The sequence below is a fragment of the Rattus norvegicus genome, chromosome 9 (assembly GCF_021556685.1).
Source record: "Rattus norvegicus strain SHRSP/BbbUtx chromosome 9, alternate assembly SHRSP_T2T, whole genome shotgun sequence".
Taxonomy (NCBI): Eukaryota; Metazoa; Chordata; class Mammalia; order Rodentia; family Muridae; genus Rattus; species Rattus norvegicus.
This window is the reverse complement of record NC_141542.1, coordinates 90,732,901-90,756,360: the sequence shown is the minus strand read 5'-3', so window position 1 is coordinate 90,756,360 and position 23,460 is coordinate 90,732,901. Positions and strand designations below refer to the sequence as shown.

Sequence of the window (23,460 nt, the reverse complement as noted above, 5' to 3'; positions counted from 1 at the left end):
GCAGTACAGGAGTGGTACTCTTCTTACCAACAGATCTCAGGCTGGCCGGGTTCTCTCTCCCTCAAGGCTGAGTCTCTTCCCTCTCTGAGTCTCCTTGTCCTCACTTCGCAGTCAAAGGTTTGGAGAGGTGTAGTGCCGGAGGCAACTAAAGAGAATCTGCCAGTGGGGGTGTGGAGCTCCTTGGGTCCCTGGCTGTGAAACTTCACCTTGGGTTGACCTTGCTTCCCTCCTGCCCCGCCCCCACCTCTGGCAGTGGCTGGCAGGAAGTCCTGCCTGATTAGGGCCCTAATCACCGGCTGAGACTCCCAGATTCAGAGCTGGTGAAGCAGAGAGGGGCTGGGCTTAGGAGGGGGAGTATGAGACCAGGGCCCTGGCTGCCTGCTTGCCATCTGGGTCTGGAGGAGACGGGCTGCTGGCTTTGGCTCCCTGGGTCCGGCAATGCCCATGAGCCTGCTGCGGAGGCCAGGAGCCAGGGCCAATCCAGCTGGGCCTGGGGGCCATTCTGATTTCACATTAACAGCCTTTTAGGGCATCCATTCTGTGCCAGGCAGGGTGCCAGATATGGGAGTGGAAGGGCCAGTGAGACACCTTCTAGCTGGAGACAAAGGGGAGTAGATAGCTCTTCTGCAAAATGCGGGAGGGATGGGAAGCAGGAAGCCGGTTCTGTGAGTTGGTGGAGTAGCTGAGGCCTCTGGGAGGAAGAGCCTTTTGAGATGGGTTTTGAAGGTTGAGAAGGAGTTTTACAGAGGCACTTGTTCAGGTATGGAACAGACATGCATGTAAGGATGGGTAACGTAATGACTCTCTGTCTTTCTGCCACTTACATCCCGTGTGACATTGGCCTGGCCAATGTCCAGCCGAGTCTGTAAGATGAGGTCCACTTTCCAGCATAGTCCTGTGTGCTGTGGGGGTGTTAAAATAAAGTTCTGTGTGCCGAATGCAGTTTAATGAGGGAACCTGTGACAAAGAGTGGCTTTGGGGAGAGCCCAGAGGTCTTACTTGGGTGGTAAGGGGTGAGAGATCTCCTGAGCCAAGTCAAAGTTGGGAGGGATTTTTACATAGGAGAGACAGGATGAGGTTTTGGTTTAGGAAGGGGTTAGACAGGGGACTCCTAGGAATAAGCTTCATCCAGGACCTGTGTCCTTAACCCCGGAGACTGGGAGGTCTTCTTGGTGTTACTGTGCCCCCCTCCCATCTCTCAAACTTTCTTCCTGTGCTCTGAGACCAGAGCCTGCTGGCTGTGGGAACCCTCCCCACACAAGGCTTCTTAATAAGCTGTGATGATGGAGGTGGAGTGAGGCAGGCAGCTCACATAACTAAGGGCCAAGATGCTCTTTTAGGGACTCTCTTTTACTGAGGGTCCCAGAATACAGTAGGCCCACTGTGTGTTGAATGAATAAATGAATGATCAAGGGTGTCCCTTAGTCTGGTGGAGGAGCCTGTCTGCTGGAAGTCAACAGTGCCCAGTCTGACATTAAGTGGCTGGTAAGTGTGGGGACAGGGGCAGTCTGTTTAAAACCAGGAGGAATGTTGAGCATCTCAAAGGCCGGGTGCCAGCACATCACAAGTGCTCAGTACTGTATGTTGAGGGAGGAGAGGGAATCTCAGGAACCTTTGATTCTTGGAGTGCGAGTTATCATAAGGTGGTGTGGCCTTACAGTTACGTCACAGGCTTTGTAGCCCCACTGTGCAGGTTTGAATCCCGACTCTGACAGGCAGCGCAACCACTAACAGCTTACTCCACACACCAGCGCTTATCTTGAGTTACTTGCACTGTGAACGTGGGAACTGGAAAAGTGGGGCTGGCCTGCTCCACACTCTGTAACCTCTGCCACTGTGGCTGCTGCTGTTACTGGTGATGGGAATTGGAGTGGGGTGGGGAGAGGAAGCAGGTCAGGAGAGGGAGTGCGCAAGGCTTCTGCCTGGCAGCTGCCAGGATGGGAGAACACACGAGATGAATGGACGCCTTCGAAGGCTTAGATACTCCTTGGTTCACCACACTATGGCAGCTGCTGCCTCTGAGCTCTGTGACTGAGCTGAATATGGGAGTAGAGGAGCCTGGTGATTAGGGATGAGGTGGGGTGGGAATGATGGAGGAGAGGACAACAGGAGGGAGGCAAGACTCTTGAAATTCCCCAGATGGGGCCCTGAGATTTCCACCAGTCGTCTTGTACCAGAGGGTCTGGTCTTCAACCTGTAACCAGAGGTCCTGGCTCTGTCTCCTGCTTCTGGTACTGGCTCGAACATCAGTTCTCTTAGTGACTGGTCTGGCTGCAGCATCTCTAAGCCTCCTCTTCTCTTCCTGAGTTGCTACCCTCTTGCTGTGGGGACTACAGCAGCTATGTGACAGGAGAGAGTAGATAGGAGGAAACTGTCCTCTGAGTCAGGGGAAGAGTTGCTGATTGTTGTAGAACAACTCAGGGTGTCGGGAGTGGGGGTCAGGCAGTTGGTCACCTACTTTGACATCGACTGTCCTTTTCTGGGGACCAGGAGTCTCACCTGTGGAACGAGAGGCTGGGCTTAGCAGAGTTCTTTCTCTCTTGCAGCCACAGAGCTTTCTGCATGTAGGCTCCTGTTCTTGTGCCTGGGAACATCTGTCTTGTTGAGATCAGGCTCCCAAGTATCCAGCATCCGCTGGGATGCTGGCAGAGATGCTGGGAAGCTCCCTTCTGGTCCTGGGTTCAGCTGTTCTGTGTCTGGGGACAGTGACCATTCCTCTAGGCATCTGTTTCTTGGAACTGAGCAGAGAGGAACAGCTGTCACTGGGAGCGGGCCAGAGTCTGGTGTGTCCTTGTGACTCAGGTTGGGGATGCTCTGGCCAGAGGGAGGGGAGCCATGGATCTTTTGGCTCCTCCATGCTCACTCTCAGCGAAAGAGTGGGAGGCTCAACTTGCCACGGTGAATGCCAAGGCAAAGTGAGTAACTTGTGAGTAATAGTTTGGTGTCTCTAGGGCAGGTGGCCCTTAGACGTGGGATTGGAGCTCTAGAATGCTCCCCAGAGGTTGCTGAATCACAATCTCTGAACCCAACCTCCTAACTCCTCCTTTTGAGTAGAAGGTCCTGTCCAAGCCTTGGCCACACCCCTCCTTATTCCCTCTGATTCTATCTGTATCAGTCCCACCCACTATCTGGGCCATCACCCCTGCCCTGGTCAGCATCTAACTTGAAGTGGACTTGCTAGAGATTGCCGAGTGTGCAGTCTGGCATTTCTGGATTTGCGTCTCACTCAGCCCCTCCCAGATGGACAACTCATTCTTCTTTTCAGTTTGGGTGGCTTCCTGTGGAAAAAGGGGAATCACTTGAATCTCTGGTGGCTTGAAAAGAATCACATGTCCAGTAGATCCAGACACTAAAATAGCAGTTTTGGTGCCTCCATACTTTTGAGACTGTTTACCTTCCAGTTAGCCCCACCCTGCTGGTTCTGACACTTCCAGTTCTCTCTCTCTCTCTGTGTGTGTGTGTGTGTGTGTGTGCGCGTGCACACGCACGCGCATGCATGCAAGTGCACGCACAAGTGTGAACATTCTTCCTTCTGTGCTTCTAAGTTAGGCAGGGCTCAGACAACCATCAACTTCAAGTCCAAGGGTAATCTGCTGTTATCTCAGGCGTCAGTCAGTAGAGGGCCTGATTCCTGTAGGTCTTGGGGTGGTGGGGTTGAGACCTGATGGTGCTTCAAGGACCCTCAGACTTCCAGTTCACTTTCATCTACTTCTTTCGCACATCTGGCTTCCCGCTGCCTTGGCTCTGGCTCCTCAGTGCTCTGGGTCATACAGGCAGCTGGATGTGTTGGCAGTGCCTTCACGAGTCTGTTCTGGGGTGAGGCCAGAGGGCTAGGGAGTGACTTTGCATCTGGCAAAGTGGTGTGGAGTGTGTGCTGGGTGTGGAGTGTGTATTGCCTGGGGCATTGAAGGCTGTGTGTGGTCACTGCTGTGCTGTCTGTGGGTGTCTCTGGGTCACGGATTCTCTATCTGATAGACACTTTCTCTCCTCCTCCCTAACCTGCCTGCTGTGTGAGCCAGTGAGAGCCAGGTCTGTTGCTGCCTTCCTTCCCTTGTCTCCCTGTCAGTGTGCGTCCTCGAGCTTTTCCCAGGAACAAGGAAACATGACTGGAGTGGATATGCGTCACACAGAGTCAAACAATGCTAGTTACAGCCAGGCTTGCTCTGGCCTTGGGGCTGGCCCTGCTTCAAGTCTCTGTTGCTGGCTAATTGGGAGCAAGAAGGGTTTCCTGCCTCTTGCCACAGATGGTCTTAAAGGAGATTCGTGAGGCTGTGCTGCGCTGCCCTAGGGACCTCCTGCTTCTGGGGCTCTGGACCAGGCTCATGCATTGTTTACCACTGTCCCTGCCATCCGTGGGTCAGAAATTTCTGCAGAGAGGATTTTCAGATAACTGAAGCTTAAGCTACATAAAGAGTGGAGGCCGGGGTTTGGATGGGAATTGTCATTGGGTAGATGTTTTTGATTGACAGATGGGATCATTGGATGCTTATTTTTACTTTATGTGTATAACTGTTTTACCTACCTACCTACCTACACACACACACACACACACACACACACACACACACACACACACACACACACACATACATGCATATATACGTGTGTGTGCATGTGCACACATGTGCACGCACAGGTATATGCCTGGTGCCCGAGGAGGCCAGAAGAGGGTATCAGATATTCTAGAACTGGAGTTATAAATGGTTGTGAGCCATTACTTGAGTGCTGGGAATTGGATTCGGGTTTTCTGCAAGAGCAGCAAGCGTGCTTGACCACTGGGCCATCCTTCCAGCCTAGATGAGAATCTTCACGATGTACTTCTTTCTCTCTCCTGCAGGTTCTCAGTTTCTTCCATAAAAGGGGGGGGCTGGCAAGGGAACTCACATCACAGGCTGGGGGTCAGTGGAGAACTTTGAGGCACACAGAGGACCGTTGCTTTGTGTACCAGGCATCCCTGCAGATGGGAGCTCAGTCGACTTCATCTTGACGCTTTGCAGGGTGGGGAAAGGCATGTGCTCCACAGCTGAGCTATACCCTCAGCCTGATCACAGTCTTGTTAACTATTCCCAACCAGTCTGCAGCGTAGTTCCCATCAGTCCCTTTCCCTGTGAGGATACTGAGAGTGAGGGAGTTAAAGGATGCCCAAGACCACACTGGGCTTGCAGTCTATCCAGTCCCTTGCATTTTAGTTGGACACTTGTGGCCTCTTGGAGGTGTTCAGGAATTTGGTAAGGGCGTCAACACACAGAAAGCGGTTTGGTTTAGTGCTGAGCTATCTGGAGTTGTGAGCAGGACAAAACGATCCTTAAAGGGCCCAGGAGACGCGAAGTTCATAGACAGACTTCGAGGCTGTGGAATTTCCCCTGACGAACATGAGGTTGGCTTTGTTTTCATCCTGCTTTGGCAAGCTTCGGCTCCTTTAAAAGGAGAAATAGCTAGATATTGGGAAGGACTTCCTGTCAGTCCCATTAGGCACCGAGATAGGCTATTTAGGGAGTCCAGAGAACCAACAGAAATTTAAGACATTTCTTCAAATTTGAGATGACCTTTTTGACATTTCTGTGTTGCTGAAATTATAGCATCCGGAGGATGAAGGCTGAAGTGGATGCGTTTTAGCACCTCTCCCTCTCCAGGCTGCCATCCTGGGACTGTATGATGGGGCTCATCTGGGTACAGTGCTTGCCTAGTATGTAAGACACGTTGGCTTCCAATATCTGAAATACCTAAAACTGGGCATGGTGGTGCACACCTGTAGTCCCGCTACTTGAAAGGGGCAGGCAGGCCGATCTGATCAGCCAAACAAAATCAGCCTGCCATCTGGGTGGTGGATCAGGGACTTTGTAAAGGTTGGGAAACAGGGCGGAGCTCTTCCTTTCTAGGAAACCCTGCATCTGTACTAGGGCAGAGGTCCACATGCGGTTGGACTGCACTGCTGCAGAAGGCACCGTTGAGGAGACAAGGGGCTGAATCGGCCCCTGTGGGACCCTTCTCCACAGGGCCTGACTCAACCCAAGGGCTGTCTCCGCTCCCCCCAGCCTTCCCTGACACATCCCTCTGGCTGCCGATCCAGTCCTTAGCAATTCCTGAGACCTTTGGCTCTGTGGATTTTCCCATTGCTCTTAAGTTTTCCTCCTTCTCAGGCATCCTTCCTGCCTCCTTGTTCAAATATGGCTTAAGGTCAAATATTTTTATTCTCTAAAGTCCTCCTGCAGGGACAGACACCCTCAGAGGGGAGTGCGGGGTGAGGAAGGCAGCCTCCTTCTGGGTGTAACCTTGGGAAAAACAGATGGACAGTCATCTTAGAGCAAGAACGGCCTCTTCGAACTTCCACTGTCGCAGTTCCGGGCAGATTTATAAGTCTGTTTACATGCCTGTCTCCTCCTGAGGCCACAGCTTCCGTCCAGGGTTGGGGCCGCTCTCTTTCCCCTTTCTCCTCAGCTGGGAGCTCAGTCACCATGGCCTGAGTGGCTGCTTGGGTCTGTTTCTTGGACCTGTCACTTCCTCTGCCCCCTCCCCCCTTACCAAACATTGACCAAGCCCATAGCCTGTCCCTGGCCCAGCTTCTAGGAACTTCCTGGAAGTCAAGGAACTTCCTGGAAGTCACCTGTGTGCCATGGGCTGTACCCCCTACCCCTGCAACAAATGCCTGGCCCCAGAGGGATTGAGGTTTTCCTGTTCTCTGTATTTCAGAGACTTCGTGGAAGTGGGTTCAGCCCCTGCACTCAGGACAGAGGCCGGGCTCCTGCATCAGGTGGCAGATTTCCCAGAAGCCTCTTGGGCTATACTTTTGTACAAGTTATGTGAGCACTCTATAACAGCGCTACCTCACCAGCATGCTGCTGAGACAGCCTTGAGACTTCAGTCCTTGGGCTGCAGTCTCCCACATAGCTGGGATTCCAGGCCTGTGCTAACAGGCCCGCCTTTTGCCATCTTCTCTTTTAAGTACCCCCTTGTGTCCCCTTTAAGTACCCTCTTCACACTGTCTTCTGTCCCTTTTCAGAGCCTTCTCACCTCACTCAGTGCAGCTGCCTCCTTCAGGAAGGCCTCCTGGCTGCCAGCCCCGCCCCACTCTTGCCCTCTCGCTCTCCTACTGGCTTTGGAGCTATGAGGCTCCTGCAGAGCCTGGGCATTTATTTGCTTCATCTGAGCACATCTGGCTACACATTGCTCAGCCCAGTTTGCTGTCCTCTCCCTAGCCTCAGAAGCCATGGCCTCTGTGGAAGGCTCCCTGTTGGTCTTACTGGGAGGAATGGAGTCTGTCTTGAGGCCTCCTGGGGCAGAGCTATGCTTCCATGCTTGCCCTTTGATGCTGTGTGACCTTAGGCTGCAGATGTGGCTTCTCGGTGCCATGCTTTTCTTTGTCTGTGAAGTGGCCGAGAAGCTCTCCAACAGAGGATAGAATTTGGAATAGATGGGCAGGAAATGGTATAGGGGTTTGGAGGGAAGGTCGAGAAGTGGGCCTGTAGGAGTGACCCCACAGGTCCCCATAGACCGTGGCAGCTGTGTTGGGACATTTAGACTGGATCCTTGCACTTAAGGTGGCCAGGCCTTTAGACTGAGGAGTAACATGGCTCAGGCACATTTTAGAAATGGCTTCCTGATTTCCAAGAAGAGACCAAGGGCAAGAGAGGAGGTCCTGGGACAGGTTAATGTCACCATGTCTTTGACTCAGGGCACTGCAGTGGTGGCTTGGGAGAGAGACTGCCAGGCTTGGGGAATAAGGGATAGGATGAGAAAAGGGGGATGCACAGATTTTGGCTTGAACCATGTTGGGTGGCCCAGAGGAGGGTGACAGTGGCTGGTGTCAAGTCCGGCCATGTTCTCTTCTGTGTTCTCTTTCCCCATCCCATGTTTCCTGGCCATTGTCTGCCTCTTGCTCTTCTGACCCTGGGTGTTGAGCACCAGGCATGTGCTCAGAGCTCAGATTCTATTGCTCCCAGGTTCAGTTGCACCCTAGTGGGTAACCTTGTTCTTTTCCTGGCTTCCCTAACTACGAGGATCAGCAAGCATGACCATTGTGTTGGCACTGTGGGGTTTGGAGTTGGGCTCCCTAGGTGCAACCCATAGAGTCTCTGGGGTAGTAGTTCCCAACCTGTAGGGCACGGCTCACTTTGGGGTCATTTATCAGATCTTTACATCACGTTTCATAACAGTAGCAAACTTAGAGTTATGAAGTAGCAATAAAAGTAATTTTATGGTTGGGGTCACCACAACATGAGTCACAACAAAGGATCAGTGCACTAGGAAGGTTGAGAATCACTGTGCGTGCCATCTTCCAGGCACAGAAGGCAATCAGCTTCAGCGATGCAGCCTGCTTGATCATAGCTTGTCTGCTTCCCCCACTCCTTAGCTGTTTGGGGGACCTTCTGACTGAGGGTTGCTCTGAATGCTGCATTCCATAGGTTTCCAGAGGCTCGGGCATACCGGTCATCTCATCTGGCTGCAGGCAGGCTGTTTGATGAGTGAGTTGCATTGTGTTTGGTGTGAGAGCCACTCCCATATGTGGGGTTGGAGGGATCTGCCAGGAGAGTGATTTCCCCGCTCTAATAGCCCATCCGACCAATGCGTAGGACCCGGCCGTGGGCCAGGCAGACAATGACAGGTGCCACAGAAGAGGACCCAAGTCAGAGGAGGAACTTGGGGCATAGTGAAGTAGTGCTGAGGTCTTGGGGTCTTGGGTTCAGTGTTCTGAATCAGTGATCTGACACAGCACTGTCTTCAAGTTCTGAGTCTAGTCTGGGTTGTGTTTGTAGGAAGAGCAGGACCCTCCAAGTCTCTGTCATCACTGGAGCAGAGGGATCCAGGGCAGGGGCCGTCTGTCCGGCCCAAGGCGTCCCTGGGAACAGGCCTCTTCTTGCCTCGGAGCATGAAGAAACTTGGTACACTTCGTTTTCTGTCATAGTTGAACTCTATATAAGGGAAGGAAAGAGCCTTGGCTGGCTGAGAACAGAGAGGAACTGTCCCCTGCAGGGTTTGTATAGACCCAGAGGCCGTAGAGCCAGGGCAGTGCTTACCTGCCCCTCAGGACTTCCTGCCTAGGGCATGATGCTCATCTTGGGAGGCCTTGAGTGACCTTGAGCCCTGCTGGCACTCTTCGAACAGTCTTGTCTTTCTTCTGGGCCTCAACCCCATGGTCTTGACACCTACAAGTTCCGAGGGACACCTAGGCTTCCAGGACAACACAGGGTGACTTCTCTGGGGTCTTGATTGTCCCAGCGCATTGATGATGAACCCACAGATGAGGCTCCATTTAGTTGTTTCCTCAGTTGCAGGGGCGGACACTTTACTTTTCTGGGGCCACCATGTGGTGACACTTGGTGACCAGAGCTAAGATACTGGCTGCCTCTTGGTATAAAAGGTGCCGGAAGACAGAGTGGTGGATGGCGTCTCTGCTTGGGAATGGAAGGTGTAGAGGCTAGGCTGGAAGCTCTGGGCTAGAGTGTTTTGTGGGCCCCTAGATTTTGAGGGTATCCAATGTTCCCCTAGCCCTGGGCTTCAGGCTCCTCCCTTTTTCTGGTTGCTCTTGGTATGGATATTGCACCACCATGCTTGCCCTAAGTTCTGCACTCTTCCATCCCTCCTTCCCCCACTCCAGGACTTCTCTGCCTGGAGCATAGCTTCTGCTTGTCCTTCCTCTACTCAAGAACCTTCAGTGATTCCTCAGGGCCAGCAGCCAAGTCTGTCCTCTTTTCTTGATCACTCACAGCTGCCCATGTCAAGCATGGAAAGAGTGTCCCTCCCCTTTTCTCCCCACCTTGGTGTCCCTTGGTCAGTTCATCTTCCCCTCACCCAGCCTGGGATCCAGCTAAAGGGGAGACCTGTTAGCTCTTTTAACAAGCCACACATCCCTGCCTCCACGTCGGAGAGACTGAAGTGAACCTCCTCGGTGCGGTGCGGGGCTCACTATCCTCCTTGGGATGTCCACAGTCTCAGCGTCCTGCAGCTCCAGCATGGTTTCCTCAGTGTGATTGACATTCAGGCACAGGGCAGAGAATGGGCAGGAAAGGGAGGTGTTTGGGGCAGCCTGAAGCAAGGGAGGTGTTGGGAAGTGACCTGAGACCCTGGGAGATAATGTACTCATGCTCACCTTGCTAGGTATGGAGCGGGGGAAAGAGAGACCACATGTTAGACTAGAGCTTGATGGGCAGAAACCTAGGTGCCCTCCTGGCCATTGCTGCCCCACTACTGTTGCCAGATGTTTGACTTTGACCAAGTAGCTTAACTTCTGTGAGCCTTATTTACTTTAACAACTGGTCTGGAAGTGAAAATATGAGCGGCTATGAAGTGCCCAACCCAGTGACACACAGTAGGTGCTTTATAAACCCCACTGTCCCTGTGTCCCATGTACCATTTGGTGTCGCTGGTGTGGGTATCTGGATATGTTGGACAGAGGTGTGAGTCACCATTAACACTTCTCTGGAAACGACCCGTGTGGATCCATCAAGTAGTGAACAGATCCGTACACAGTGGGACAGCTTTTAACTTTTACCTTGAACCTTGGTGGATCTTAGAAATGTGGGTTTGGGGGTCATGAAATTTGCTCTCATGGCTTCCAGGCTGGGTTCTGCAATCAGGATCAGCACAGCACTTGTCTTCTGTGGCCTGGTTCCTTGGTATGTGGGCACCTCCTTCACCTTGTGTCCTAACGGGGTCTCCCTCCTTGGTCTGTGTTTGGATATCTTCCTGTCAGTATAAGAGGCTGAACTGAGTCAAGACTCACCTCAGCGGACTTACTTAGTTACCTCTTTAAGGACCCGTCACTGGGCACATTTCAAGGGACTGGTTTGGATTTTCACATGCCAACTTGGGGAGCCATTCAGCTATAGCATGAGGTGGAATCAGCCTAGACACAAAAAAGGCAAGCATGCGCTTGGCCTTTCATGAATATGCTGTCAGCCAAACACAGATGTCCTGTCTCACCAGATAGCACAAGACTTTCTGTGGCTTCTGGGATATGTATGTGGGTCCTCTCCCCAGCAGCAAACAGCTCTGCAGTGGTGACACTTGCAGGTGACCTCCAGCCCAGTTTAGCCCAATATCAAACTAGACACATGACAGGCTCCATAGGTTGGGTACTTGGTCCCCAGGACTGCCCTCTGTCCTATAGATCTCAGTTCCAAACTCCAGGGTGTCTTTGTGCTTCTGACCAAGTGGGTGTCAAACTGAGATTCATGTGCCCCTGCTTTGGGTGCCACCAATTTGCTGTAGTGGCCTGCCCAGTAGATGTAGGAGGCGTGGTTTATTGTGTATCAGGAGGAATTTGATGAAGGATTCAGGTGATGAGGTATACAGGGTGAGCAGTTGGGGAGTGAGGGAGCCTTTGTCAATATTCTTCTTGGCCTTTCTGGGCATCATTCCTTTCTTTGTAATGAAGAGGGTCCCGTGTCCCACTGAGGCACAAGGGAAGGGTCAGATGTTCTGTGTCCAGCTTCAGGATAGAGGGTCCTGGAAGACCAGAGTTTGTGTGGCCTGCCTTGGTGGGATAGAAATCTTGATTCGTGGGATCTGTCTTGGTCAACCTCCCCATCTCCGCTATGTATCTATTATCAGACCTCAAGAGGTCTCTAGGGTAGGCAGCAGAAGTTAAGATGTTATGGAATGGGGAGGGGAAGAGGAGACTCATTATTCAGTGTGGGTGGTGTGTTAGATGATGAAAAAGTTCTGGAAGTAGGTAGTGGCTAGTATATCATTGTGGATATATTCAAATTCACCTATTTGTATATTTAGAAATGATTAAATGATACTTTTTTATTTTAAAAACTTTAAAAAATCCACAGCCACCGCCACCACCGCTGCTGCCACAGTCATCGTCATCATCATCGTGGTACTGGGTACTGAATCCAGCCTCTTGTATATTCCAGTCAAGAGTTCTACCGCTGAGCCCATCTCTAGCCCCCAAGGTGGAACTTTATATGTTACGTGTATTTTACTGCAATAAAAAGGGAGAGGAGCAATGAGACAGCTCGGAGGGTAAAGACTCTTGCCAACAAACACCAGAGTTCCATCTCCAGGACTCACGTGGTGGGAGGGGAAAAATGACCCCTCTGTCCTTTGTACACATGTGGTGGTACAAATGTGTCCAATATTCATACATGTGCACACACACACACACACACACACACACACACACACACAATTCTAAAATTGTTTCTATTAGAAAATGGTGGTGGGAAGGGGGTTCATGAACCAAGTATAGGGTCACGAAAATCTACGATTCCATCACAAGGGAGGCTAAGACAGGAAAGAAAGGTTTCTGGGTTTGTGTTGGCTATATAGTAAGACCCTGCTTCAAATAGCCACCACCAAATAAAATGAGAAAACACACACATACCCAGCAAATGTTAGGAAGGAAACCCAAGACAGTGTTTCCACCTGGATCCTGTGAATGCTGGATCCTGGAGTGATGAGATTCTAGTTAGGGGTATGAACTTTCTGTACAGATTCTTGGGTCAGGGGCTGCAAGTATGGGGGTCCTCCTCTGGAGGACCTGGCCAGTTTTGGAATTTTATGTAAGTAAGGCTGAGAACTTAGGTTTTTACTATGGCTTTGGGGACAGGAGTGCCACCCAACTGGGGACCAGGCCCTCCCCTTACAGAGTAGTGAGATAATGAAAGGAGAAACTGGCAGGTGTCTGGGGGAGAGTGGTCTGTGCTCTGTGAAGGGCCAGGTAGGTATGGAGCAGAGCAGGCTCTTGCCACTGCCCAGCCGTGGCCTCACTCTCGCATCTGCCGAGTAAGCCCTGGATGAGTTTTCATTACTGCACCTGACCCATGGCTGCTGGAGATGAACGTGGTGGTGGCAGTTGCTGCTGCTGTGACTTCTTGTCCTTTGTCTTTCATTTGGGGACATGGGACATTAGGTGGATTCTGACCAATTCCAGCGGGCTATTGGGATGGGAGGGGCAGCTCACCTGAGACTGACTACCTGTGTCTGGAATCCTGGGTGCCTCGCCTGAAGGTGAGGAGGTCACAGCAGGGCTGTCATCAGAGCCCTTGAAGACAGCCCAGAGCTTGTAAGTCCTCCAGTCAGGGGAGTCAGCCACTGCTGATGGCGGACTGGAGTGTGGGGCTCTTGAGCACAGGCCATGGGGTGGTACGGCTCCTGGTTCTCCTGGCACATTCTGGGCTCCTGAGAGGGTGGCTAGGGGCCAGGGTGCTGGAGAGAAGAGAGACAGGAGGCCTTTTAAGGAAACATTTCTGTGCCTCAGGAAAAAAAAAAAAAAGAAAGCAAGAATGAGACCAGAAGGTCTGAGAAGTCCGTGGGCCAGCAGCCATGGCCCAGTTAGCTATGGGCCCCAGGGTGGAAAAGCCCCCTGGGCTACAACATTGCCGGGGCGGGCGTGTGTGTGATCGTATCCCCTTAGGTGCTGGTTCTCAGTGAGTACATCTACCCTGGGAGTTGGGGGTGAGGGGTTGGAAAGGCTCCAGGGTCAGGATGGGCCTGGGAGAGAGACCCTCTGCACATCTCAGAGCCACTGCCCACCTTTATGCAGTGGGGGCCAGTCTGGGCTCTGGAAGCCCAGGTGGCTCCAATCTTCTGCGGTCTCCATAGGCCGAGGCTGTCTGACTGTCTGCAGTGCTGAGAATGGAGCTCAGCCAGGATTGGCCCAGAAAGTTTACCCAGATCCTGTGAAGACCTGATGAGTTGGGAGGGGGCCTCTGAGAACATGGTCCACGTTTTCACAGCCCCATAGTAGGGTTGGCTTGGGACCGTAAAGGACAGACGGCTGTGTCTGAGCCCTGACTGTGGAGCAGGATGACCATAGGCAGCTCTGGAGACCTCCTCTCTCTTCCCCATCTTTGCTCCAATTCTGGGCCTTGTCCCCTGAGGAACCTCTTCTAAAACATTTACCGCTAGCTCTATGCTCATGTGAATCGGGAACTCAGCTTTGGGCCCTTTTTTGTACCCCTCATTCTCTGATAGGGGCCATGAGTTATCAGTCTTCTTCACACCAAGTCTTGGCACCCAGATTGCCTGGGTTCATTCCCCAGCCTCACCCCTGCTATGTGACCTCGGGTAAACTGCTTACCCTATCTGTGCCTCACACCCCTCTGGGGAGGTAACACTAGAGTCTGCCTTTCTGGTTGTTGAAAAGGCAAAGAACTTTATTTAGTGACGTGCCTGCCAGGTGGTACCCGCTCAGTAAATGTCGGTATGTTTGCAAGTAGGATGGGGTTGCCTACCATGTGAAGAGGCAGCTGCCTCTTCGCCACCCTCTGCCTCTCTGTGGGCCTCTGGCCTGGTGCTTGGGTGAGGAATCAGAGCCAAGATTGAGTGCTGAGATCCAAGAAAAATGTGTTGGCTAGAGAAAGGAACGCACTGGCCTCTGACACGTGCCCTGCTAATTGTCAGAGTGGTGTGGTCATTGAGCCCTCCTTCCTCTCTCCCTCCTCTAGAGGCCCAAGTTACCCTGACCTTGGCTCAGAGAAGGGTGAGGACCACGAACTGGTAATGACTGTCTCTTCCCATGGGCGCTGCCTCCCTCTCCAAGTGCCCTGCGCTGTACCTGAAGATCTGGCCAATCTCAGCCTACGGGAGCCTTCCCGCCAGCTCCAAGTTTAAATGCAGCACTGGCCACGGGGAGGAGAGTGGGGAATGGGCTTTTCCTCGTCTGTCATGTTTTTCAAATATTTCAAGTCCATCTTTGAAGAATGTGGAGGATTAGGAAAAGAGGGAGTGGGGAGAAAGCTTTATGGTTTCTGCAGGGTCCAGGGAATAAATGCTGCTATGCTGACCTCCAGGAGGGTGTGTTATGTTTTACAGGATTCAACCTGTGAGGGTTTTTGGCATTTCGTGTTTCTCATCTGAGCCTTTATAGGTGGCCTTCTGAAGAGCTCTCCCTGTGCCCCAGGGAAGGCTGTCCCCTGAGAATGGGATAAGAGTGGGCTCAGGAGGCCCAGTGGCTGCTGGGACAGATGCTAACAAGGACTTTGTTTACCTCTCTCACAGGTGGCTGCCCCTTGCGTTCCTCCATCCAGCCATGAACTGGTGGTGAGTGACAACCCTTTCTTCTCTTTTCAGTCTCTCCTGCGTGCTGGGAGCAGGGTTGGTGGGGTGGAGAGGATTGAGGACTTAGGGCAGAGGCTGGAGGGAGGAAATGAGTCATGAGGTCCCTCCTGACGTGATGCAGGGCCTGCTCTGTGTGTCTGGAGATTTGAGGTCCTTGGGAAACCCATAAAAGGCCATCTTGTATGTCCCTCAGCCTGGCTAGGTTACTGTTGTTCTAGGGCCTGGAGGGTGAGGGTGTGTTGTGGTGTTGCCTTCCACACTCCTGGCTGTAGGTCGAGTACCCTTCAACTGGAGGCAGAGGGATGGATGGTGTTTTCCAGAAACCAGTGATGAGGTGGTGGCCTCTGCTCCTCTCCTCAGCTTCACTATGTCCCCATGACTCTGTTTTTCTGCTTTTATGGCCCTCATCCTCCTCTTCTCTGTCATATTTCCAGAACAGTTCGGACAGGGGCAGGACCTCTGTGAGTTGTGGGCTGTGGAGCTGGCCTGCTGCAGACTGATTCCAGCTGGTCTGATGAGGGTTGGCAGATTTCCTGCTTCCATAGCCTTTCTAAGACAGAGACACAGAGAGAGACAGAGACAGACAGACAGACAGACAGACAGGCAGGCAGACCTACTGACAGAGAGTAGGAATGGGCAGAGGAGTTCCATGTGGGCCGGATCTGCTGGGCTAGTGGGGAATACCTGTGGTGTTGCCTGTGTTGGAGTCTGAGTCTAGTCATTAGCATCTTTCACAAATGTGTGGTCACTTGCTCAGTTTAGATATGTGACACATAGTCAGGCTATCTAGTTTTCTTTTGTTCCAACCCTATCTTGCTTGTGACTATAGCTTGCTCCCTTCTTTCTCTCTGCGTCTTGGGTTTCCCAGGGATACCCTTGGACTCTCAGACTCCTGGCTGCCTTGAAGCCATGTGTCACCTCCACTCACTCAGGCCAGATGCAGAGACCTGGCTCCCTAGGCCAGCCTCTCCTAGGCTTCAGCTGCCACCCTGGGTCCTCCGGATGTGGAGTACTCATTTCACATATCTCTGAAGTAAAGGAGCTGTGGGTGGGGCTGGAGTGGTCTGGCTAGAAACCTGGCCAGGATCGCAGAGGCATACCATGTACCAGAGCAGGGCGGTGGGCAGAGAATACTGATGACTCTTCTCATCTGTACCGAGCTACTACCTAGGAGCTAAGAACAGAATGTCCTTGGCTTTGGGAAGGCTGAGGGAGGGCCCAGGGTTTATGGACCAGGAGGCAGGGGCCAGCATCTGGCCCATGAGCCTTGTTTACAGAGCAAGGTCCAAGGTCAGGACAGAAGGGCATAGGATGGTGTTCCAGCTGGAGGCCAGCAGATAGGAGCTGGAAGGACTGCCTGCCTTTGAGAGGCACGTGTGCCAGGTAGGACATCTTCGTGCCTCTGTGTTGTGTCCACTTGCACAGTGGTAGTTGCCTTGCAGGAGTTTGGATAGGCCATGTGCTATTTAGATTGGGGTCGGGCGGTAGTGATGGTCCTCAGAACCCACCTCCCCGCAGGAAGGAAGTTCCACTTCCCACCTCTGAATCCTAGCACCCCATTCCCAGATATTTATTCCTCCCCTATTTATGCTCCCCAACTTCTCGGCTTCAACTGAGTGACCCTGAACACATTACCTAGCCCCACTCTCTCTTTAGCTGTCCCTGCTCTAGAATGGGAGCCAGCAATAGTACCCACTGCTGGAAGCTGGCAAGATCAAATGTCATGCTAATTTGCAATCTATATTCCAAAGCCAGAGGTATGCCACCTCACTTGGAACAAAACCTTAGGTTCTTCCCCTGAAGCTCTCCTTTCTCAGCTTAGGGCTTTTTCCTCTGTGTTTTAGCTACTCAGCCTCTGAGCTTATGTGCTTATGGGCTTAAGGCCTCTCACACACCGTGCACTTTGCTTAACTACCTTGATCTTGCCTAAGGGGTTCCACCCGTGCCAGCATGTGAGTTCCAGGACAGGAACGTTTACCCTCTTCACACCCAGTAGGTATTCATACTGGGAACAGCTTAGGACTGTGACAGCTGGGGGTGGGGGTTGGTTACTGCTGTGGCCCTCTGTTCCCTGCTGCCCGTGGTGAGTTCTGCACAAGGGGCACGGGGGCAGCCTACCACACTGAGTGGGAGACCCTGTACTGCCCTGGCAGTGGGAAAGTGGCCCAGGGGAAGCAAGGAGAAAGTTTGGCTCCACCAAGAGCACTCAGCACCTGCTTCCTCGCAGTGGGTGAGGCAAGTGCTTTGAGCAGGCTCCTAAGAGGGAGGAAAGGGTGGGTTCAGGGTTTTCCTTCCTTTCGTTGCCAGCCTCTGTAGGCCACTGCCTGGCCTGCCCTGCTCTCTGGTTCCCAACTCAGTGTGTCCCGAGTTCATCTGTCTGTGGCACGTTCTGGCCTTGGTTTGTCTCTGCTTCCGCTACCTTTCTTGCCAACCTTGGATGAATCCTAACCACCCTTCCCCTGATTCAGACCCAGATTTTCTGCCCAGCTTCAGACCCTGCTGGCCAAACATATTTTCCAGCCTGTGCCCAGGCTGGCTAGGGTTGAGCGGTTTAATGTTCAACACATACCTTCATTTTACTCAACAGATGTGGTCTGAGGGCCTGGGCAGAAGAGTCTGGGGGTTGCTTCCTCCTGGGGGGGGGGTTCTAGGCAGGATAGAGTTAGGATGCCTGCCACAAAAACTCCTGACCTTTGCAAAGAACTGAAGTAGCAGTTTCTCAGGCCCCGAGAAGCCGATGATGATAGCTGAATGGATTGCTCACTAAGTTACCCCATTCCAGGTGCCGTGCACTTGAGAACTGGCACCTGGGTGGGGTGGCCATCATGGCGCTAGTACCCTGGACACCTGCGTAACAGGAGACACAGTCTCCCATGCCCTCTGTTGCCAGCCTCACAGCAGCAGGGCTAGAATGTCCTGTAGAACATCACCTGACAACAGTGAAATGCACTTTATGGAGTTTGGGATGTGGATCCAGGAAGGAGATAGGAGGCCACAAGATGGATCAGAGTGCGAATGAGCTTTTCATTCACCGGCCTGCACCAGAACTACCCTCCCAGCACTAACAGTGACAAATATCACTATGACTCCCACAGCTCTTGTGGTTCTCAAAGCCTTTTAACCGTGGCTGAGGACAGGTGAGCTTGTGACCCATATGGGCACCTGGGCAGCCTGTGTCAGTCCTGGAGAGACAGGTGGGGCCATTTACGGTACTTAGATCAGGGCACAGGAAGGCTGACTGCCTTGTTTGCAGGTACAAGCCGGTAGTGGGCCACTAGAAGGGCACCCTGGTCTGCTTCCTTGGGGTTACCTGGGAGCTCAATTTGGGCTTCTCATGGTCCCTAATGTCTCTGTTGTCCAGTGGGCTGGAGTGCTGAGAGAGGATCTATCATCTATTCAGTCATTCCTTTGTTGCACCAACGCATGCCTGTGCACACAGGGTCCGTGGCAGCCGCTGTACTCACGTGCAGTTCTTTTTTAAATTGGTCTACTTTGTTGGGGAACCCTGAGTCTTGAACATGCTAAGCAAACCATGCCACACTTCCAGCCCAGGAGGGTTGGTTCTTGTTTTGTTTTTTTTGAGACAGGATTTCTCTGTGTAGTTCTGACTGTCCTGGAACTCGCTCTGAGTTTGAGGTTGGCTTCAAACTCAGAGATCTGCCTGCCTCTGCCTCCTGAGTGCGTGGATTAAAGGCATACGCATACCACCTGGCCAATAGTATTCTTTTATGCAAGAGTTGCCAGGTTTTAAACAGTAATAGATCTTAAGAATTTTTTTAAAGATGATTTTTATTTGTGTGTATATATATGCACGTATGTCTTTGCGAGTGTATGCACATGTGTGTGCAGGTCCCCGAAGAGGTCAGAAGAAGGCATTGGATCCCTTGTAGCTGGGGTTACAGGTGATTGTGAGCTACCTGATGTGGGTGTTAGGATCTGAACTCCAGCTGAAAGGGCAGTGTCTTAGTTACTTTTCTACTTCCCTGACAAAACACCATGACCAAAGCTCCTTATAAAAGAAAACATTTAATTGGGGCTTATGGTTTCAGAGGGCTAGAGTCCAGCAGGAAGCGTGGCAGCAGACAGCAAGGTACAGTGCTGGAATAGTAGCTGAGAGGTTATGTTTGACCCACAAGCACAAGGTGGGGTTAGGGGGAAATGAGATATAGATATAGATATAGATATAGATATAGATATAGATAGAGATAGAGATAGAGATAGAGATAGAGATAGAGATAGAGAGAGACTAACTGGGAATGACTTGGCTTTTTAAACCTCAAAGCCCACCCCCAGAGACATACTTTCTCCAAAAAAGTCACACCTACTAATCCTTCCCAAAAAGTTCCATCAACTGTGGAACAAGCATTCATACCACCACAAGCTATGAGTACTCTTAACTATTGAGCCATCCCTCCAGTGTGGACCCTAAGATTTTTTAAAGTGCTATTCAGAGGGATGCCCCTGTGCGCATTGTAGGATCTTGAACAGCAGACACACTGGCTGCCTCATGTTAGAAGAAAATGGCATGAAACTGGGCATGGCATTACAGGCCTGTAATTTCAGTACTCAGGAGGTAGAAGCAAGAAGATCAGAAGTTCAAGGCTGTCCTCAGCTACCTACGTATTGAATTTAAAGCTACTCTGGTCTATGATAAGATCCTGGTTTTTTACAAAACAACTTCCAGAAAAGAAGATGGAGAGAGTGATAATGATATAGGAAAACCAGAGGACTAGCTTGCAAATTTCATCTCTTCCATCAAGAGCTATGACAGGGGAAAGGTTTTGTGGTCTGATGAATTTAATCCCAGGGTGCTGAAAGGGGCATGGGTGGCCATCTTTAGAAAATCCTGGAAAATGGAGTCATGCCAGGAGGCAAGCTTGATCTGAAGCTAACTTCCAAAGGGCGGGAGCCTTTGGGCCTGAGCTCCCTGAAGGCCCCAGCAGCTGGGTAGGAGGGGTCGTACAGCCCAATTCAAGCACAACTGAAGGTTGCACACCAGAAGGGCTAGGGCCATGAGGCTATGCTTGTCTTCTGTTGTTCCCCAAAGCAACATTTAGGAGGTAGAGATGGCCATGGGGCTAGTTTGGTTTGGGAGCCAGGAAGAGGCTTCAAAATTCAGACATAGCCCATCTGGGCTGTCTTGGGGAGTCGATGTCTGCTGCTGGAACCCTCACTACTCACTGACACCCATTAGGTGTAGGGTACCAGCTAATGCCCTGTGGGCCTCCTCAGGCTCACTCACATCCTGTCTTTTCTCAGGCAGGCAAGTGTCATGGTCCCCAGAGGTCAGAGGTCAAGGCCTCTCTTTGACCACCACTGGGAGAAGATCCTGCCTCAGCAGCCTAATATCTGGGGCAGAGCTGTGCCCAGGAGGGTAAGCCAGGCATCAGAAGGCAAGGCAGAAGGAACCCATACCATAGAATTCATCAGTGCCCAACTCTAGGTTCTCACTAGGGGGAGCCTTGGGTTTAGGAGAATAAATGAACTCACTTGGGCTATACCTTGGAAAGTCTGCTCCCTGTGGCCGGGCTGATTTAGAGGAAGGAGTAGGGCGAGCTCTAGAAGGTAGTAGGTCTAGATCACAGACCTCGGTACAAATCGCAGAAGCAAGCAAGCAATTATGGTATAAATGTCAGCCAGCCTGCTCTGGCTGGGGGAGAGTAGACCCTGCAACCTTGTGTATTATCTTGGTCTGGATGCCCACTTGGTGGTGAGGGGGATTGCTGTAAGATGGGGGATGGGAATGTACTCTACTGGAGAGGAAAGGGCGGCTGGGGATGGGGAAGAGGGCCAGAGAGGGAGGGGCTGGGCTTAGAGGAGTTCACAGCCTGGGTGGAGAACAGGACCTTGAGCGGCAAGCACTAAGGGCCATTATAGGTCCTTGAGCAGGCAATTGACCCAAAGCAGGGTTTTAGAGTAGGAATCTGCTGCAAGCTAGGGGTGGCTTGGGAGGAAGGGGTGGCTATAGGATGGGACAGCAGGTGGTAGGGACAGGGGTAGACATCCAGCAGGGGCTTCAGGGGTTCTGGGCCAGATTAGCCCAAGGATGTGGAGGAGGCAAAGCCTTGTGGCAGACCTGGTCCTCTGGGGGAGGAGAGCTGTGATCAGAGGGAATACTCAGTATTCTAGCCTGGCCCTGAGAAGGGGCTGGTGAGGATGTCCTGGTGTCCCAGCCTCAGCCCGGGTTCCTTGGGTTGGCTTGGAGGAGGGGCTGAGGACAAGAGCGGACTTGCTTGGCGCTCCTCTGGGGGGGTGTGGAAGTCACATAACTTTCCACTTAATCACCAGAGCCTGTTCTTTCCCACTTGATGGTTGAGTGTGTCTATGAGAGGCTGTGACCTTGGCAGCAATTTAACCTGAACATTTGGGTCAGCGTCCCTGCCACCTGGGCCTCCTGCCTGCCCAGTGTCCTGCTTCAGTCTCAGCTGTTCCTGTGCCCATTTTATTCCCTCTTGTTGCTTTGGGGTGGAACATTGCAGGGACACAGGTTTAGAGGGCTGACCTGGGCTCACACAGAAGTGAGCACCCTCCCAGAAATTGCCTGAAGGAGAGGCAAATGCTCCTTCTCCAGCCCCTGAGACCTGGAAATGGAATGGTGGCTCAGGGGGCCTGGGCAGGCAGTTGACCCAAAACAAGCTTTGGAAATGAGAGTCTCTGGCTTTCTTTGCCGCCACTGCTGCTGCCTATGGGTTGCCGTTGTTATGATTTCTACTGAGAAGATACCCTCATGGGGGTGTTATGAGATCATGCCTCCAGTATGCAAGCCCAGTGTCATACTCTGCTAAACGTCCCCAAATGCTATGCCTTGTCCCCCTGCCTCCCTGTACCCAACCCCATATCTACTTATGGTTCTATTTTGGGAAAAAGTGAGCCCAGAATAGCCTTCCCAATGTCTCAGGTCTGAGCAATTCTAGTTCCTTTTGGTTGACCCCTCTGCCTCCCAGGCCCTTCCCCCTCCAAGATAGGTAGTGCTGGGTGACCTCAGGGATCATCAATGTGGTGGTAGATGTGACGTCATGGGGTCTTTTTGGCTCCAAACTGCCCAGATTCCAGACTTCCCTTGGGACAAGAGCAGAGAGATCTGGCAGGCTAGAGCTGAGGGTTTGAAGAGTTCTGGACAGAATGTTCCTCTGGAGGCTGAGTCTGCATTCTGCACCCTCCCTCTTGCCCCCGAGCCCTGGGCTCAGACTGGGACATCCCCAAGCCCCAGCATTTCCTTCCTCTGAAGAGCAGCCCACAGATACATTTTTCTCTCCCCCAGCCTGGCCTTCCTGCAGACCATGACATGGTCCCCAGGCAGGTGTATCAGCCTCCAGTCTTCCAGGACAAGCTCGTCTTCACTCAGTCAGCAGGGAGGGTAGTGTGTGCACAGAGAGGGAAAGGTATGCGTGTCTGTATCAGGGGGAAACATGGACGAAAGGATATGTAGCTTCCTTACCCACCCTGTGGTTCACAGCTAATTCAGGAAGTTCTCTGCTGTCTGATAGTGGCCCCTCCCACTGCGGGTCACTCCCCAGTTTTCCCTGGGAAGTACAGGAAAGGAGTAAGTTCCTACCGGTGACCCTGCGTAAGGGTCTGCTGTAGCCAGCCTTTGTGGTTCCAAAAGTGCGTCCTCTGTTGAGTGGAGCTAAGAAGAAGGCTCAGGAGGAAAAGTGCTTGCTGTGCAAGCACAGAGACCCAAGTTCAATCCCAGCACCATGTAAAACCAGGCACAGTGAGTGATGCTTGCCTGGGTTCCCAGAACTGTATGGTGACAGGGAGAGCCTTGGAGGCTTGCTGGCCAGCCAGGGTAGCCAAATCAGTAAGTTCTATGTTCATTGAGACCCATCTCAAAATAAGGTGGAGGGTGAAGGAGGAAGATACATGATGTTGATCTCTGGTCTCCACATCTGTGCACTCAAGTGCATGTGCATGCACTCTCACACACACACACAGACACACAGACACACACACACACACACAGACACACAGACACACAGACACACAGACACAGACACACAGAGACACAGACACACACACACACAGACACACAGACACACACACACAGACACACACACACAGACACACAGACACACAGACACAGACACACAGACACACAGACACAGACACACAGACACACAGACACACACACACAGACACAGACACACAGACACACAGACACAGACACACAGACACACAGACACACAGACACACACACAGACACACAGACACACAGACACAGACACACAGACACACAGACACACAGACACACAGACACACAGACACACAGACACACAGACAGAGACACACAGACACACAGACACACAGGGGGGGTTGGAGAATGGAGAAGGATGGGAGAGGTGGGGAGAATGAGTGAGAGGCTGAGAGCCTATGAAGCTATAAGAAGCAGAATTCAAATGCCAGCTCTCTCTCTCTGGGCATTGCAGAATCTTTCACTGCTCCCTTGTCTCC

At 52.1% G+C, this 23,460-nt stretch overlaps 1 protein-coding gene across 43 annotated transcripts in view; it reads left to right on the top strand.

The window, feature by feature from the left end:
• Positions 1 to 23,460, top strand: part of Tns1 (tensin 1) — a 210,925-nt gene that overhangs the window by 93,054 nt on the left and 94,411 nt on the right. For 34 of the 43 annotated variants that reach the window (NM_001191810.3, XM_087565347.1, XM_087565345.1 and 31 more), the window contains 1 exon segment: positions 14,950 to 14,991. In NM_001191810.3, coding sequence (NP_001178739.1) covers positions 14,950 to 14,991 — 42 coding nt within the window. 43 annotated transcript variants of the gene reach the window in all.